Source organism: Embiotoca jacksoni, unplaced genomic scaffold (genome assembly GCF_022577435.1).
Source record: "Embiotoca jacksoni isolate LCO1_2020_lvr unplaced genomic scaffold, fEmbJac1.0.p SCAF_23, whole genome shotgun sequence".
Lineage (NCBI taxonomy): Eukaryota > Metazoa > Chordata > Actinopteri > Embiotocidae > Embiotoca > Embiotoca jacksoni.
Genome location: NW_027185374.1, coordinates 8,045,850 through 8,064,486, shown reverse-complemented (window position 1 = coordinate 8,064,486; position 18,637 = coordinate 8,045,850). Strand labels below are relative to the sequence as shown.

General features: G+C 40.7%; 1 protein-coding gene across 1 annotated transcript; it reads left to right on the top strand.

The window, feature by feature from the left end:
- The first annotated feature begins 1,026 nt into the window (after nt 1-1,026).
- On the top strand, nt 1,027-17,959 carry opn8b (opsin 8, group member b). Its single transcript, XM_069158591.1, has 4 exons — nt 1,027-1,228; nt 11,167-11,460; nt 14,049-14,374; nt 16,530-17,959. Exons 1-4 carry the CDS (start codon nt 1,159-1,161, stop codon nt 16,875-16,877), a joined length of 1,038 nt encoding a protein of 345 aa, XP_069014692.1. The 5' UTR covers nt 1,027-1,158; the 3' UTR covers nt 16,878-17,959.
- The last annotated feature ends 678 nt before the right edge of the window (nt 17,960-18,637 follow it).

The window sequence follows — 18,637 nt, the reverse complement described above, 5'->3', positions numbered from 1 at the left end:
AAGAACAATTGATTAACGCATCTTTTATTTTGTCTTAAAAGCTAAAAGACACAGTTCATCTTTATATTTGTTCACTACTAAAACCATGTTTTTCAACAAATCTTTTAAAACAAATTGAGCCTACCAAAATCACCACCAAACAAGGCGGGCCTCGGGTGTGCCAAAAAGAGGCCCAATTGAGTTTCCTGCCTCCCTTTATAGCCTCTCTCCTCCCTTCCCGTCTGGGTCCTAGTGCTAGACTGGTATCTGCCCGTCCACATGTAGAAAGTGAAGCACCTCCACATTAAACTCCACTAATTCCCAGGGAAAAGTACTCAGAAAATGACTTTAGGGTCCTTAATGGTCCCTATGGAGTCTACGTATGCCGGCAAACTAACTGAAATGACACTTTGCATTTAAAATAAGTCTGAAAAAAGCATAATAAAGTGGATGGATATAAGTAACTATATTGTGTGTGAATTAATCATTTCCCCTGACACATAACCGACTGACTGACGTAAGTATAACTAAGCCCAAGGAGTTAAATATTAAATACCCTGTTAGCAGCTTTTATATAACCATGAAGTTGTCCTCTGGTCCTCTAGAAAATCCTGCATGCAGCATGTAAATATATAAGATGATCATTCATACAGGATGGAGCCATAAATACCAAGATAACAGCGGCATAGTATGAAATTCTTATGTTCTTTTGATCCATTTTTATGTTTTAATATAAAGTGTAAGTTGATTTAAATGTGATTTAAGGCTTACTAGTGTTTTTATAGTGTATTATACATTCAAAGATGTTTCTGTCACACTTCAGTGAACTATAATTGGAGTTTGATTCCAATTCACGGTGGTAGATTCTGTTTCTCCTTATACCTGAAACTAAAACCTCATCCTAACTAGCTCTCTCTCTGCCTCCTCCTGAGCGTTGGCATCTAATGTGTAGTCACACGACAGCACTGTAGATGTTGGATAACAGCCCTGCCCTATAATGATCTCCCTAACAACATAATGTTGGCTCACATGGCTTTACGCTCTCGCGTCTCCGCTCCCTTCCCAAGGACAGATGGATCTGACACTGAAACGCATCAGCTGCGGTACATTTTGACTTTTTTCTCCACCCCATGAAGATCGCTTATTTCTCTCTTATCCCAGTTACTGATCCCAGCTCCCATGGATATGTATACCTCTACTTTATCACCGGCGCTGGACATCGGCACAGGCTGTTACCTGCTGGTTGTAGGTAAGTTGAAAGCCGCGCGTAAATTGGACTAAATCAGCGAAAAACGCTGTCGTGGTATATGGAGGCTTGCATCTCTGTTCAGCTCGGTTCTCTGTGTGGAAGTTATATTGAATTATTTTCCTCTGCAGGATTTGGACACTTGAAAACAGACTAAATAAGCTCGCAACTGTACTTGTCCAAAATATATTTTACGCACGAGTTCAGTAGCGATGTGCGTAAAATTAAAGACAGGCTGATATTGAAGTCAATAAAAATTAATTTGAACATAAGATATGGGTAAAATGAGACAAGTATCTTCTGTCTGTCTGTCTTCCTCATCTAAAGCTTTTTCACAACACACTTTAAGTGACAGGAAAGCAGCTACAATTTTGCGCAAATTAATTCACCCGTCTGAGCACTCCGGGAAAACTGCGAGCATGTTCCTGTGTGTGTGCATGCGTGTGTGTGTGCGCGCCAGTGTGTATACTTGTTGTCATGACGGTATGGGGAACAGAAGTCTGTTTACAAATTGGTACAGTCAACTATGTAAAGCTGGCTTCAGTCAAGTTTCGCCGGAGTTAAAAAGGAGAAGTACGTCCCTCGAGAATAGTGACCAAAACAAATCTGTGTGCATGTGTGTCCTCTCTCAACAGGAATGTTATAATCTCACACAGTTACTAACATCCAGTAATCAAATCTGGCTGCAACCTTATCATTAGCCAGTAAATCCATTGAACCACCAAGGGCAGACTGATTGATTTACAGAGCATAATGAAGGATGGATGATAGCAGCTGAGGGCAAACATTGTGGGTAAATTGGCTAAAAAGCAGACAGATGACTGGCCCTGGTGGTACGAGCCACAGAGCGATAACAGTTCAAAATCAGAAATCCATCTTTCAATAGAACTTCAACAATGGACAAAATGAGCAGGTGTAGACTGATTCATATTCACCTCACATCTGTTACTTATGCCCCTGTTCACTCCTCTGTTATCTACCAGGAGAAATGTGTGGCTCATTGTATTTTAGCGGTGCATTTTACACTCAAATAAATCAGACATTAATTAAAAATGTAGTTACATAATGTTTGTGAGCTTAATTGGGTGTTGGATGACCTGGTGTGGTATGTATGTATACTGTACATAACTTCACTGTGAGAGGGCATGAGGGGGAAGATCGATCAAAAATGCAAGCAAAAGAAACTTAAATAAATGATGAACCATTCTCCGTTTTTATTCCTGTGTAAATGAAATTATCTGGTGAAATCCAAGTGTTCCCATTCCCTTGTTCCATTCCTTCATTACATATCTCATCGCCATTCAATTGTCCTCTATCCACAGGAGGAATGTGCAACACTTACTCTGTCATTAACGCTGAAATCGAGTGGGATATCAGTCCTGTAAATGCTCGGATTCTGATTATTAGGATAAGGCAAGCCTTCTCTCTGAACTTTCACACAATTACACACAAGTCAGGTGCAGTGATGAAACTAAAACCCACATTGCGGGCACGGACAAAAACAAGCTGAGGGTCAGGAAATATTCATATGTATTCATACAGAGTTGCTATAAAGGCAGAAAACACATATCCAAGTAATATAACAGTGTTAGATACAACTGGTGGACCTTTTATTAGTGTTAAAGTACACTTATTGTGCCATATTATTGTGGAATAACACCACAACGGTTGACTCACTCAAAATGATTACCAAACGCCTAATAATTCACGGGATGCTATGCTTCATGAACCGAAATAAGATGGTACCTTGTACAAAGCCTGAGGCTGTGTTCCAAATTACATACTTCTCTTACTAAACTAACAAATAGTGCTCTTACTCGTTAGGACTCTCATTTGTGTAGTACAAGAGTTTTGAAAGGGCAGCGTTGTCTCAAACCGCACACTACCGTTCTGCACTGACCAGAAATCGTTAATTATTTTACCCAGAAATTGACGAGTTTTTGTGTCCTCTCTTTAAGACACTCAATGAACACAGATGTCTTCTATCCAGCAGTAGTATGGCGGTACTTATGGTAGTGGTAAAATAAACACTTTTGTGAGAGGTGGTCCTGCAACAGTTCAACCCGATATCACAGCAAAACATGAAACAGACACGCCGGTCCACTGTAGAAAAACGTGAAATAGCCACGTTTTGCGCAATGTAGTGTTGAAAGTTACACATTTTCCTGTTTACACATTTTCCTGTCGTGGACGAAAATGAAACCTACTGCATGCTTTCAACCATGTCACATACAGGAAAATGAAACTTTTTGCAAAAACACGGTTGGGGTTAGTGACAAAAACATGGTTGGGGTTAGGTAAAAATAAAAACATGGTTGGGGTTAGGAAACAAAAAACATCTCAACAAAAACATTGTCACCTCCTTCATTTTAACCTCATCATCCCACATGACAGTCTATGACTGATGCCACTAGCAGCACCTGTCATTCATCCCAAAAAGTACCTCAAAAATGTCTTTTGCCGCCTATGGTGGTCACATGATTTTGCATCACATGACATTTACGTGCATGTAAGTTTCACGCTTTCCCTAAAGACACCTAGAGAAGGCTCAATAGCAATTTCTGCCGTCCCAGCATGACTTCCCTCAAAACTGACTGCTCCACCTGCTTCACAGCTAAACTAGTATGACTTGTGCCGACATACTTTGGCAACATTATCTTTGCTCAAAGCCACAAGTTCCAACATGCTATAATTTCTTCTCAGCCACATCGAAAGACTGCCCTGGTCAGCTGCTTCCACCATCTCCCTCACTGCCTGCTGCAGGCTCTGCTTGGACTCCAATCTCCCACAATGGTGCTGATATTGACCACACAATGAACCATTCACCTCCTCAACTCACCCTTGCACTCCACTCCACCCCCACCTTTATAGTCCAGCCGCTAGATTGCAATATCTTTTTATTTCCTGACCTCATATGTCTCATCAATATTATCTTCCAACGGTACCGTCAGTTCAATGAAATAAACTATTCACTGCCTACCTACCTGATCACAACATCTGGCCTCAAGCTGGTGCCACTTATTTCTTGTGGAATCACAAGCTTTCTACCCACATCTGCCTGCATTTACTTTACCTTGAAGGAGCTTTTATGTGAGACTCCAGCATAAAGAACATTTATGAACCATGGAGCAGGTGAAAGTTATCTTTTTGATGTAACCATGAACGAAATTTGAAGGGGAAGATGAAGTAAAATTTAAATTTAGAGGGAAAAACAAAAGAGGACCTGCTCTCTCGAAAAACTCAGGCAACAAAACAGAGACAAAAAGTCCCATTTGATGTCCACCCGAGTCCCTTAATCCTGATGTCACAAACAATGTCGACCTCTTTGTCGTTGCGCAGGCAATTAAAAGGGGCCTATGCAGGTTGCAAAGTCTCTGCCTTCCCTCAGGGTTAAAAACAAAAACAGATCCCAGGTAGGAAAGGGTGACAAGCTACTGCTGATTGAATACAAAAATAAATGAAGGAATAATGGATAAATAAAAAATCAACCTTGGTATGGTATTGTTTTTACCCAGCCTGTTTGGGCTGAGCTGCTGAACGGGTTTCCAGAGGGGTTCCATCAGCATCTTTGGACCATTCAGTGAAACAATACATCACATGCCTTAAAGTCACACCAACATACACAGGTGTCTTAGTAAAACAATAATATTCTGAGTCTAGAGCTGTTGCACATGGATGCACACAGCCCCTAATAATGTCATTATATCTGGTTTAACTGCTCACAAAAGGAGCTGTGTGTGTGCAGATTGAACACTCTGAAGAGTCTCTCTAATTGATTTTATAATTTAGATATTTCTGCCTTTATTGACATTTTCATGGCCGTAAAACAATTATATGAAGGTAGATTCATTAGGCTGAAATAAAGGTAACTCCACAGGTTTGCATAGAATATGCAGGATTTTTCTCGTGCCTCATACTCATCTATTCCCCATTCTTTACCCTTTACCGTTCCCCCACTGCTACCGCCACTTACCCCTTCTCTCACGTAATCCCATTCCAGTCAATATTGTACCTTTAGACCCTTATTGAGCCTTGTCAGGTTTAGGATGAAGAAAGCATCCCCATCTATTCTCCATTTAATCCAGAAGGACTGTTTTACTGTTTGATTCAGCAGCTGCCATTGAATTTGTTTAAGGTTCATGAAGGTGCTTCTCCATTCTGCTGCTGTGTGGGGTCTTCCTCATTTCCTGTCTGTCCAGGAGAAGCACATGCTGTCAGGCATGATTCATGTTTGGTAAATTGGTACCATGAATTAGGCCTCCCGGTGTGCACCATAAACCATAAACCGGGGGGGGAATGTCTCCCCATTCAGGAAATAGTGGTCGCATCGCTGTCTAAGACCTACTTTCCCTGTAGGGCTAAACAGTGACGCTAACACTATGTAGTCCCCATTGATTCTTTCTGTTGTTGCTCAGTAAGTGGTTAGAACCTGGGAGCACCTCCTTGAAGGCAATGTTCAGTGAGCTGGAAGTATATCGGGTCACTGCACTTTGAGCTGAGACAGTCCGACTGCTGATCCTACAGAAGTTGGGCTGCGTTGTTAGTCAATAAAGATTCGTCCCTTGGTTTTTCGGTGAAGGTGGTGAATGGTAAACCTTCCAATAAGTGAGTTTATGTGATGCAAACTGTGAATGTAACTAATTACATTTACTCATGTACTGTTTTTATGCACAAATTTTAGGTACTTTTTCATTTATGTTACTTCTTTACTCCAGCACATTTCAGACATTTGTCCAACAGCTTCAGTTAAAGTTACTTTTCAGAATACAAATGTTCACATCCTTCCTGTCTATTGAAAACCTCCAAATAACTGTCTTTTGGGAAATGGTTTGTGAAGTGTCACAACAAATACTAGGATATAAAATCACTTTGATTTGCAGGGTACTTTGTCTTTGCTATTTCTGTCACAGGAAGCAACAGATATTTGGTGAAAATACAGTTAGCAGCATGTAATAAAGCTATTACAACAAATTGAGGGCTGGTAGAACCGCAAACATTGGACCAATGGATGACTATCATGGAAGAAACTGACACTTACATTGAGACTACAAGAAGCATAAATGGAGAAAATGTGGAGAAAATAGACAGCGTACAAGATTCAAATTGGTGACGTCAGAGTGGAACCATGAAAAATCTACAGGGCTGTATGAATGAAGAGAACAAGTGTATTTCCCAAGCATTGTTTGTTCTTTTGTTTTATGTTCCTGACACTGTTAGGGGCACAGCGTGTTAATAAATAAAGGTTTAAGTTTTAAAAAAATAAAAGAAGAAAAACAACTTGGGTAAATTTGAATTTAAATGTAATGTAATGTAAACCGAAGCATAAAATTTTATGGGTTGAAAAAAAAAAATCTCCTTAAGCTTAAAAAAACTTTTTAAAACCCTATTTAGATTAGCTGGAGAATGTGTCATCACAAAGCTGAACATAAGCTGTTTTTCTGAGGTTATAGAAAGCTGATTTCTTTGGAGATACAGGGTTCTCAGAGGACAGCAACACAACAAACATATTATGATCTTATAGGATATAATGCATTACTGTAGATTAAACTAACCAACAATATATAAAGGAGTTAAAATTAGCACAAGTTTAAACCTGCACAGTTCAGTCATGATCCATGGGATGACTTCTACATTCTGCTGCTGTGTGGGGTCTTCGTCATTTCCTGAATGTCCAGGAAGAGCACATGCTGTCAGTCATGATTAATGTGTGGTAAATTGCTGTCCTCAATGCGGCCTCCCATTGTGCGAAGATAGGTGGCTCGGAAGCAGCTATAACAGCAATAACACGAGGGCAACGTCACACATAGAGTTTCATGACCAGGAAACTTCTGCACCTCGATGCTCATTCAGGAGATAGTGGCTGTATCGCTGTTTAAGACCTACTTTCCTTGTAGGCCTAAGCAGTGACGCCAACACTATGTAATCCCCATTGATTCTTTCTGTTGTTGCTCAGTAAGTGGTTAGAACCTGGGAGCACCTCTTTGAAGGTAATTTTCAATGAGCTGGAAGTAGATCGAGTCACTGCACTTTGAGCTGAGACAGTCCGACATCCAGGCTTCCATATTAATTTGGGGTAGGCAGATTATAAGAGGTCAGTGAGGACGGAAGGGTCAGTCTCAGTGTTGGGGGTAAACGAAAGTGCATTTAAACTGTTTATCTGCATTTGATCACATTTGTCAGTCAACAGAGATTTGTCTCTTGGTTGTTTCCCTACTTCTACTGTTTGTCTTTGCAAATCGAGCGAGAAAGCTTCAACAGAAGATTTAGTTTTGTCCCCAAAGAAGGATGTTCATTGATACACAAAGGAGTGGCTGGTGAAAGCTGTTTGGCTGAAATAGCAATTTGCCTGAAAGCTCTTTGACAGAATCTGCACAATAATTTCACCAGTAAAAGTTAACAAAATGAGTTACACTGCCAAGAAGAGTGTGAGAGGACGGGGAAGACTGCGAGGCAGAGTTCAGAATGTTCAGACATAATCCTTACCTCTGGAAAGTGGACCTGAACCAGCTCAAAGATGAGAAGCTCGGAGGCCGTGTCATGCGGTAGCTCTAATTAGGAGTGCTCAGCTTAAAGCTAGGAAAGTCAAGGTTGAGTGTTTTGGTACTTTTTATGCGTTTAATGTTCTTTTGGTATCTGTTAATTGATTGTTAGTCCCTGAGTTTAGCAGATTTTTGTTATTATATACTACTTCCCAAACTCTCATGAAGCTTTCGCAGCACTGTTAATAGTGGAAACTAAGATGAACTGTAGTGGAAAACTGTCAGGATCTCAGAAACACATTGACCCTGATCTAAATCTAACAGCCGAAGCACACAGGTTGATTCTTTACAGTCGTGTGCAAAAGCTTTGTCCACTTCAGATGTGTTTAGATTCTGATCTAACACCATCAGGAAAGGATCAGGCCTGAATTCATTGTGTAACGGCTGCCTTTACATTTCCTGTGCGACCAGCAGAGAAAAATAATGCGGTCGAACATGTTAGAAGCTTCTTCTTCAGAAAAGACGTACTGTCCGAGAAGAGATGTAAATCCCCACGATTATTATCTGTACATCGCTCATGACTGAGGTGACAGTATGTGTAAAAATCTAAGGATACAAACGGGGCATTAAATTCATTCTGTGCTGTAGTTTTAGTTTTTAATCTGGTATTAAATGTGTCAAAGAATACGCTGCAGACCGTCCTATTGGGCAAGTTCAAGTGCTCACCATGAGAACTACAACAGTGGTAGTGTCTGCCATTTATCGGTTTTGTTTCATCAGAAGACTTTAAAGTTGTGTTATTAGAGTCTGATGTAAATAAAAATAACAGGTTTATAATTTTCAGCTTTGAGGGGTTGCTAATGGCTCTTATTCCTGTTCTCTTCCTGCTCAAAAGGCTTCCTCTGTTGCCGGGGGTGCATGACAACTCTTTTAAATTTAAATTTATTGTGTAACAATTTATTAAGTGCAAAAGGTTATGGTTAATAACCGTCTCAGGAAATTGATTTGTCTCCTGGCCGAGATTTAAATGAGAAGACCTCCACTCTCATGTCTCTCATCTGAATAAGCCACAGCCAGATGATAGTTAGCTTAGCATTAAAAAAAAAAAATTAAAAAAGAGGGGTAAAGTGTGTTCAGACAGAGCACCAGTGTTCAGACAGAGCACCATGCATATTTTAGAGTGAGGGAGATAAGGCACAGAATCACCCAGGGGTGACACAAACTGACGCACAGCTGAAGAATTTTAAAAATGTTTCATCTCCATCAAAAAAAGCTAAAGTTGAGCCCAGATCTTTAATATAATGCATGAGACAGACGAGCAATTCCCCCGTCTCCAGTCTTTGCACCGAGTTAAACTAACATAAACTGCCTGCTGGCTGGAGCTGCGATGGTGGAAAAAGCACTCAGATCTTTTATTTCAGTAAAAGTAGCAGCACAACACTGCAGACACACTCTGTTAAAGTTAAAAGCCATGTACTTAAGATATTACCAAAGTAAAAGTACACAAATATTAGTATCAAGATAAAGTTAGTAACAAAGCAAAAGTACACATTATGTATGAATGACTCATTTCAAAATAATGTGTATCATGTTAAATCACTTTCACCTTAAAGTAGTAAAAATACTTTAAGGAATCACACAAATTTGAAGGTATATTTTTGAATGAAATCACGTGGCTGAAATCACGAATGAAAATAAAAATGAAAATACAACATCATTTATTTGTTGACTATATTTGGTATTATTGATTATAATAGCTAAAATATAGTAGAGTAGAAAGTACAATACTGAATTGTGTTGGAGTAGAACAATAAAGGAAATAAAATCACCTCGGCAACTAACAGACACCTCAAAGTTGCACTTTGACTGAATGTTTGGTGGGTTATTATTGAGAGTCCATCTTTGTTCCACTCATTAGCCGGCTGCCAGCAGGTGGAGTTGTGGCTCATTAGTTAAAGCCGGATCATCTGTTCTGTAAACTATATCATCGCTGTGTTTCTAGGTAGTCGCCCCCCTCTCACGGTTCCAAGGCAACAACCCCAACGTCCCGTCCTGTGTTTGTTTTCCACTTTCTCCCAACCTCATGTGCTTCACACACAGACGACTGATCAGAGGTCTCTGCACACACGGGGATTATGGCTGGGTTGGGTTCATGAATCCCTTGATGCCTAGCCTGTCAGAGAGGACAGGATTACGTCTAAATCACCAAATTGGTGAATCGCATCGCGTGCGCACAGCGCGTATCCCTCCTCCCCTTAAACCACGCGCTTCTTCCAGACTGTTCTTATTCTCTAATACTGCCGTTTTGTACTGGCCGCTGGCGTCAGAGAGATATGCACACGGTGTCCACTGGCGTCAAACACACATGCTCAAAGTACCTCACGTCCTGTGCACCGTGACGGGGCCGTTCGAAAGAGGTCATGTGACAAAGCCCTGTACAAAGCGGTGCAAAGTCCACGCAGGGAGGAGGTGAGGGGTTGTTGATCGAACAAACCCAAGACTTCCGTCTGGGAAACCAGTGTTCAAGTCCACAAAAAAGCAAAAGGCAGTGTGAATTTTTTTTTTTTTTTAAGTAACCCAAAGCATGATCACTTTCTAAGGCCTGGGACACACTGCCTGTGTGTTACCTCTCACGCGCTGCTCAGCTACGGCTTGGTTTCATGTGTGCATCAGCTGCTGTGCTGCAACTGCAGACCCTCCCACTGACTCCGTGAGTATCTCTTTGATAACAGCCATCACTGTTCAATTCTTAGGTCCGACAAGTGATGAGTTGTAACCAAAGAGCAGGAACGTGATTTGTGTTTACCCTCGCTCAAAGCGAGACACAAAGAGACACACAGAGACGTGAAAAATAGGCTTCCAGTCTATTCTCACGGGCGAGGCGCGCAGGTAGTGTTGCTGCTTGTAATCCCTTAATATAGACGCCAAAATGAAGTGACGCCACGCAGCAAAAGGTAACGCACATACCACGCGGGCGGTGTTCCACCCTAACCACGTAGTTTTGTTGCCTAAGCCTGACAGGGACCATGTCACCATGTCGCATGGTCTTTTACTAACCGTAAACATGAGGTTTTTGGTGGATAAACTAAGATACATTGTGCATCTTTATAAGACGTCAGAAAACTTTGAAAAAAACCAGCATCATTTGACACCATTGAATGAGAATGTTGTTTTTTCACACACAGCAGATTCTTCACACGATAAACAGTTAGTTGCGCTTCTGAAGTGATGTAATCCAGGCTTATAAATGCAGATGATTTGTTGCAATTTGTGTCAAATAAAAGACGAAAAATGTGATGCTGCAAAAAGACATCAGGTTCTTAACATAGATTCAAACGCAGCTTTTAGGTGTTTTTGTTGGTACGATTTCTATCCACATAGTTTCTTTCTCATTAAAATGGAAGATCACGGCTCACTACTTTGTATGCTTCACTCATTGTCTCCTCCTCCTGTCCGTCTCAGCTGTGCTCTCCATTGTGGGAAATCTGCTGGTCCTCATAATGGCATTCAAAAGGTCATCGAAGATGAATCCACCAGAGCTGCTGAGTGTGAACCTGGCGGTGACGGACCTGGCAGCAGCCGTCACCATGTACCCGCTCGCCGTGGCCTCAGCCTGGAGCCACCGCTGGCTCGGGGGAGATGCAGCCTGCATTTATTACGGCCTGGTGGGGTTCTTCTTCGGTGTCGCCAGCATCATGAACCTGACTGTCTTGGCCATTGTGCGCTTCATCGTGTCACTCAATCTGCAGTCTCCCAGTAAGTATTTCAAGGCTTCAGGAACATTTGAAATATACGATCTTATTCTCACATCATCTAAGAAACAATAACGTCAAAATCGCAGAATGACTCTCGACTCTCGCGCAAGCAAAGAACCCTTTTGGCGCTCAAAACGTAACTGTGCCTCAACAAAATTGACGCCCGGTGGTGACACAGATCCAGAAATAATAACGGTTCAGAAGATTTTTGAAGCACTCTCCAATACTTTTAATAGCTGCACTTCAAAGGGCAAAAAAAGGGGGGGCTGGATTTATGTCCTTTGCACAAAGTCATGCAAACTGTTTCCTCCAGTTATCAGGCTTTATGCTGAATTAAAGCCATTGAAGCTTAAATGGCTGCTGCTGCAGCTTTATATTTTAACTTGATATCAAGCCAGAGAACGTAATAAACCTGTCAGTCCACTAGGTGATGTCATGTTTTGCCTTGCTTAGGCATGAAAAGTGAGGTGCTTTCAATTATAGGTACCAAAAGCCACAGTTTAGGAATACGATTGTAGTTTGGGTTAAATGTGACAATGGTCACTATTTGGTTAAATGACTACTTGGTGAGAGGGAATGCTTTGCAGTTGTTGCATCCTACTGGTTGTAGACCTCGGGTTAATTTCTACCAATTAGCATGAACTGAACCCGACTGACACTCTGCCCCCCGCCCCTGCTGCAAATACCTACCGTGTCCACTAAAGTGTTTTTTCGTCAGTACGGCATATTTTTTTTTAAATTGCTTTCATGAACTGCAGCAGCTTGACGAGGTACTGAGCGTTTATTCTGTGCTGAGCGCTGAACATTCTGCAATTTTTTTTTCCAGTCATCAAAAGTTGAACATTTTTAACACCGCGCTCGTCACTGTCACCGGCGGTCCAATCACAGTAAAGGAGGGCCGGGCCAAACATGGTTAACTGATTTGCTGATTGGTCCGCCCTCCAGAGCAGCTGTGAAAACGCGAACACGAGCCGAGTTCCCAGACAGCGAAGAGTCGGCGAAGCCAGGCCAGCAAAACGGGACACTGAAACAATTTCTCTTAGAGAACTAAATATTACTCATTTTGCTGTGACCGGGTTAAATATTTACCAGCCAGATATGTACGTGGTTTAAATTTTACTACTTTACGTTGTCTTGTTATATGGACTATATGTCAAACTATCGCACACTGTAACGGTAGCAAATCTCTTTTCTCCCCCAAAAAACAAACATGACGGCCCATCTGTCTGAAGATAACAGACCAGCTGATCTAGGAATTAACAGTGCAGACGGGTTTACTTCTGCTCTCAAGGTTTACAAAGGAAGAGACACAGAAACCTGACAAACTACATCGGCTGGCTTCCACAATTACTCCGGAAAGACATCTATGAATTAGCAATGAGGTGTAATTAGCGTTCAACAAACAAAACAACAACGCGGTGAGTGTAAGTCCACATACATGAGGCTCACAAGGGGCTTCAGGGAGAAAACAACGCGTGACAAAAACAGATCGTCGGGAAGAAACTTCTGGATGTGATTTTCTCATTGAAAAATCCATTCACGTATCATCTAGAGTAAATCGTTTACTCTTTGGTTTGACGGAAAAGACGGAGTCCTTTTACACTCTTAATGTTCACGCGGGCTCCAAGATACTGGCTGAACAAATAAACCTGTTTTTGGAGATATAAATGCAATCTGCAGAAACAATAAGTCCTTCTCTTGTGCTATTCTACAGATTATTAAACTGAGATGGCAGATCGGTGTTACTGTACCTTTTTTTTTTAAACAAGGATTTTACATCCAGGGAGTCAAAGAGAGATGTTGTTGTTTCACTTTTTATCTGAATCTACTCAATGCTGCCCTGTTTTACAATGTGGAACCGTCATCCTTGTGGACTATTATTATTTTTACTGAATATTAAATAAATCCACCAAGGCCTCTAAAGCTTTTTCTCATCACATCTGGGACATTTGCGTAAGTCAGCCTGTTATCGTTTGTGCCTGTTTTGTATACATAAATGCATGTACAGAGACGTAATTATTTGGACAAGTACATACGGTTTGGAAATTTATTCAGATGAATTCATGGAGAACATCATCCGGCTTTTATTACTTTCATCCTGTCGTTGTCCTAAAGCATATTTACATCTGTGGCGTTATAAGGTTTTGTTGTGTTGATACCAACCACCACAACTTTTTAAAATGTCCCTATTTTTAGTGACTACAGATAAAGCTGTACAGCTTTATTAATATTCTTAAACTCAAATTCAGGCAGGCTAAAGATAGATCTAAGTAATTTGGCAAAGCATAACAAGGGTACATTATTTTAATATTTAATCATTAACATCTAATTACAAATGAAGCGTAAAAATCCTGTTATTGTGCAATAACAAGCCTTACCTGGGCCTAAAGCATTTTATTTTGAAATCTTTGGATACGGTTTGTGTTTTGGCTTTTACATCCGAGATATATTTTAAAATCTATTCATTTTTATCCTTGCAGTTTATATGTAATTTGGGGTGAAAATTAGGATTATATCTTTTAAGATTGCGTGCGTCACGTACCACATGCCGATAAAGAAAACGACCAAACTCTCTGTTTCTCTCTGCAGAGGAGAAAATCAGCTGGAAGATGGTGAAGATGCTGTGCCTGTGGATCTGGCTGTACGCTCTGATCTGGGCTCTGTTCCCCATACTGGGCTGGGGCCGTTACGGGCTGGAGCCCTTCGGCCTGTCCTGCTCACTCGCGTGGGGGCAGATGAAACACGAGGGCTACTCCTTCGTCATCTCTGTGTTCTCCTTTAACCTGGTCATGCCCACTGTCATCATCATATGCTGCTACTTCAGCATCGCCTTTAAGATCTTTATCGCTTACAAAAACTCGGTGAACATCAACCGAATCCCCAATATTGTCAAGCTCCATCGGAGGATGTTAGTAGTAAGTGACTCTTTGCTAAGAAATACGTATTCTGTCAGCTAAGGTCTCAGTGTAGGTTTTCTTAGCAGCTTCAGCATTCAAGCTGAATGGTTCTTGATTATATGGAAAGTGTTATTTTTCTTCAGCAAAGTGAAATAGTCCCTTGCTAGATATAGTGATTGCAAACACACTCCTCCTTATGTAATACAAGTAATACCCTATGCACCAGTAATCAATACTGCATAGAGCAGTGATTATTTTCAGACATACTCCCACAGCCGTATGATCATATAAACTCAGGAGCCTCTTCATCAGCAACACCCTACGAGCCCCAAAAGCTGATATTTTAAACTACAGTTATTCACATTTTTATACAACTTGGCTAAAAGAAATGGATAACAAATCACAATCCACTGATAGTTGTCTATTTCAATAGGTCATTTACAACTTTATTTTAAACATCTATCCATCAGTTAGTTTATCCATTATCTTTAGCTAACTATTTCAACCACTTATCTCTTACTTTAGCAAAGTATTTAAGGCTATGGCTTTAAAAACCTGTACAATTCAAAGCAGCTCTGGGCTGAATAAAGCTCACAGTAAGCTGGACGCGTTATATATCTTATTTTGTTCTGAAGCTGTATTTAAAATAATCAAACATTGGCAAACAGTTCTCGCAGAAAAATCACCTCATAGCAACATACAAATCACTGGGATATTTATACTTATACTGAGATTATGGAAGTGGCTTTCGAAAATGCCAATTTGCTCAGATCCTTATTATACACTTAGATAGAGACATGTAAAAATAAATACATGCCATGGAAATTGTTGGCTTTTTTTCCACATATCCACTTTGATACAAAGACTACAGATAAAAGTGAGTTGAATGGCACTAAAAGGAAACTTATCTTTTTCCATAATGAATTAATCAAAAATACAAATAGATGTAATATTCTTCTGTGGGAAAAGTGAGCACATTCTTGGCCTCAGAAGTTAGCGTTGCCCCCTTTAGCAGAAATAACTTCTTGTGGGCGTTTGGCATAATTGTCCGCCAGACTTGATCACTCTTCCATGAAAAATGACTTCAGTTGCAAGATGTTTGAGGATTTTCTTGCACTGCTTGTAACACATTTCAATGGAATTCTAATCTCGGCTTTGGCTGTTATCGTCAAGCATTCTTTGATATGATGCAGAATTAGAAGTTGAATCAATGACTACAAGCTTCCCGGTCTCTGCAGCAGCGAAGCAACTGCAAACCGGAACATTTCCACCCCCATGCTTCACAGTATGAAAAGCTGTCTTTGGTGCCAAACATTTCTACAGTTACTGTGGCCAAGTAACTGCATCTTTGACTCGTCTGTCCAGAACAGATTATTCCAAAAGGATTTGCCTTTGCCTTGATGTTCATTGACAAACTGTAGGTTTGCTCTCGTGTTATTTTCAGACAGCAATGGCTTTTTCCTGGCACACCTCCCATGCAGGTGAAATTTGCTCATCCAATCTCTTTGGGATCCAGCAGATGAAATATTGGGTTTCTTGGAGACTTCTTTTTTTGCATCAAACAGTCTCCTGGGCTGAATTTGCTGGGGTGGCCAGTACTCGACAAATTAGCAGTCATTTGAAATCCACCCCACTTGTAGGTGATTTTCCTTCCATTTCAAATAATTGTGAAGGCCTCAGAGAGCTCTTTAGATCTTGGCAGAGTGACACCAAACACTTCAACAACACAGAGAACAGCAGACACTTGATGTCAGAGGTTTAAATAAGACGGGTACCACTCGTCACTCCCTAAGAAAGTTCTAATCATTGGCAACCCCTGATTCTAATTTTATAGATTTGAAGGTGTGATATATAAGTGGAGAGTGTACTTACTTTTTCCATGTAAATCTTTTTTTTTTTTTCTTAAATTACAAAAATGATGGTAAAATGTCAAATCAAATGACATTTCTGAGTGTATCACCTTTATAGGCACTGTTGCAAAGAGGATCAAGTGATTGGTTGTTTAAATATGTTGACAAAGTCGACACTTTCCATAGGATGTACTTATTTTTTCCACAGGACTGCATACTGGTAGGTCACTGGAGCTCATACAACTAGACCAAAGAAATGCCAGCTTACTCTCAAGAGACCGTGTGGCCTTTTTACTGACGCTATCCTCCTGTTTCAACTGCAGATCGCCGCTTTGATCAGCATCGGCTTCATAGGCTGCTGGGCCCCCTACGGCTTGGTAAGCCTGTGGTCCATCTTCCACGACAGTAGCACCATCCCACCTGAAGTCAGTCTGCTGCCGTGCATGTTTGCAAAGAGCTCCACCGTATACAACCCTATGATCTACTACATCTTCAGCCAGAGCTTCAAAAGGGAGATAAAGCAACTGCTGTGGCCGTGTTCATTCTGCAATCCATGCCACGTCTCCAACAGCGTCAACGACAACAGCATTTACATGGTCAGTGCCCACATCAAGCCCAAAGTAGCACAGCGGTCGATCTCGCAGGATTCAAAGATAGTGACTTTGGGTTGAAACAATTTTTCTTCTTAATACATGCTTTAGAAGAAAGACTGATGTGTAAATTACAGGAAGAAAAAAAAATCTAGATTATCATCTCACAAATATTGTCAGGAGAGAGAGCAGCTGTTATTTTCTCCAACTGGTATGTGGTATTATGACATAACAGTGTAATACGGGCCTCTGTTGCGTGAGCCCAGGATGGATGACGGGGTGTGTTTGTACAGTGTGTTAAATGCTGTGAAGCGTCAGGCAACAAAGCTATAGAATAAAGTTACATTTGTGCTTCCAGTTGGCAAATCCCCCCCCCCCCCCCCCCCGTACACCATCGTAGGCCAGAAGCAGAGGCGCACTCACAGTTGGGTAAACCCATGTTATCGAAGAGCTTACCGCAGTTAACGGCCTTTAGTTTTGTCATTTACCACGTACCGTACACGTTTTACACAATCAGAGCAAGAGGTGAAAGAGGCTGAGAAGCCACATTGAAGAAAGTCACGCATTTTAACAAATTCCAAACCAAAGGTTTACAGAGAAATATAACGATAACTTCTACTGAGCACAGAAAGAGGAGGCGATGTTAAAGGAGCAGGTTCGGTCACCAAATCAGCCTTTTCCAAAAAGAAATATATTTTCACTGACAGTTCTAGTGTGCGAACAACACAAGAGTTTTAATTAAGTGACAGTTAAAGTATCATATGATTGATGAGGCTGTCTCTGGAAATGTTTACAAAAGTAACAAATACTGTATTTTTGGTTGAGGTCGGTTGGTTGATAACACTCGGATTTCTTGGGAGCTGATCTCGTTTTACTTGAACAATCGCAAATTACAAAGCAGAACTTGTGTGTAAATAAAACTGCCCACTTTAGCCGATGAAATAAAACATGGTGCGATCAAAAAGTTCAGAGACCGTTCCTGTTGCGCACAAACAGAGCACAGCTACGTGAGTAGCTATTCCAATTTATTTCCTTTGATCAACATCTGTACCTGAGTGTTGTGCGGTTTTGTGTGTGTGCATTTCTAAAGAACCTGAAACTCGCGCAGAGAACGCACATCAACGCTCCATCCAGGAGTAAACGCCCCAAAACATTGGTTACAATCACAGAAATTAAAAGTAAAAATACACTGAAACCTCTTTGATTTTTCAGTGATGTGTTTCCTTCTTAAGATTAATTGTATTGTATTAAGTATCACGCTGTAAAAGTCTAATTCATTTCAGTTTGAATGCTGTCAAACCTGGACAGCAAGTCTACTGACCGGTCCTCAGCATGTTAGTGTAGTGATAATTCAAAACCATGAAACTTTGTAAAGAATTATTATTATGATTAAAATAATTATTGACATTATGAATTACCAAAAAAAAAAATAATTGTAGATAAAATACTATAATATTATACAACTATTGAATTGAAGAAAACACATTAACCAATTAGTTGGCACAAACAGTTCAGCACTCAGAGGTCTTGAGTGTGCGTAGATTTTTGTTCTAACCTAAGAAGAAATCTCAAATAAGAAAACGAAAACTAAGTGAATACCAGAATCTTCCTAAAAAAACGGCATAAGTGGGGTTTAAGAAGGAGTTTCTTCTTAAGAACGGTTGGTGAATGAGGCCCATTGAAATTATCCACAGACGCTGGCCACTGATTGGTCCGTCCTTCAGAGTGGCTAAACGAACGTTAATGCGTTACGCATTTCCAGACTATAATCATCGTGAAAAAAAACCAAAGCTGTGAGCAACAGTCGGGCGGAGCCAGGTTACCCGAGAAGGACACGGCTG

Bases quoted from the DNA above. Each gene is read 5' to 3' on its own strand.
- opn8b (XM_069158591.1), top strand. From the start codon at position 1,159: ATGGATATGTATACCTCTACTTTATCACCGGCGCTGGACATCGGCACA. The intron at 1,229-11,166 runs GTAAGTTGAAAG...TGTCCGTCTCAG, and splicing joins CTGTTACCTGCTGGTTGTAG to CTGTGCTCTCCATTGTGGGA. The intron at 11,461-14,048 runs GTAAGTATTTCA...TTCTCTCTGCAG, and splicing joins ACTCAATCTGCAGTCTCCCA to AGGAGAAAATCAGCTGGAAG.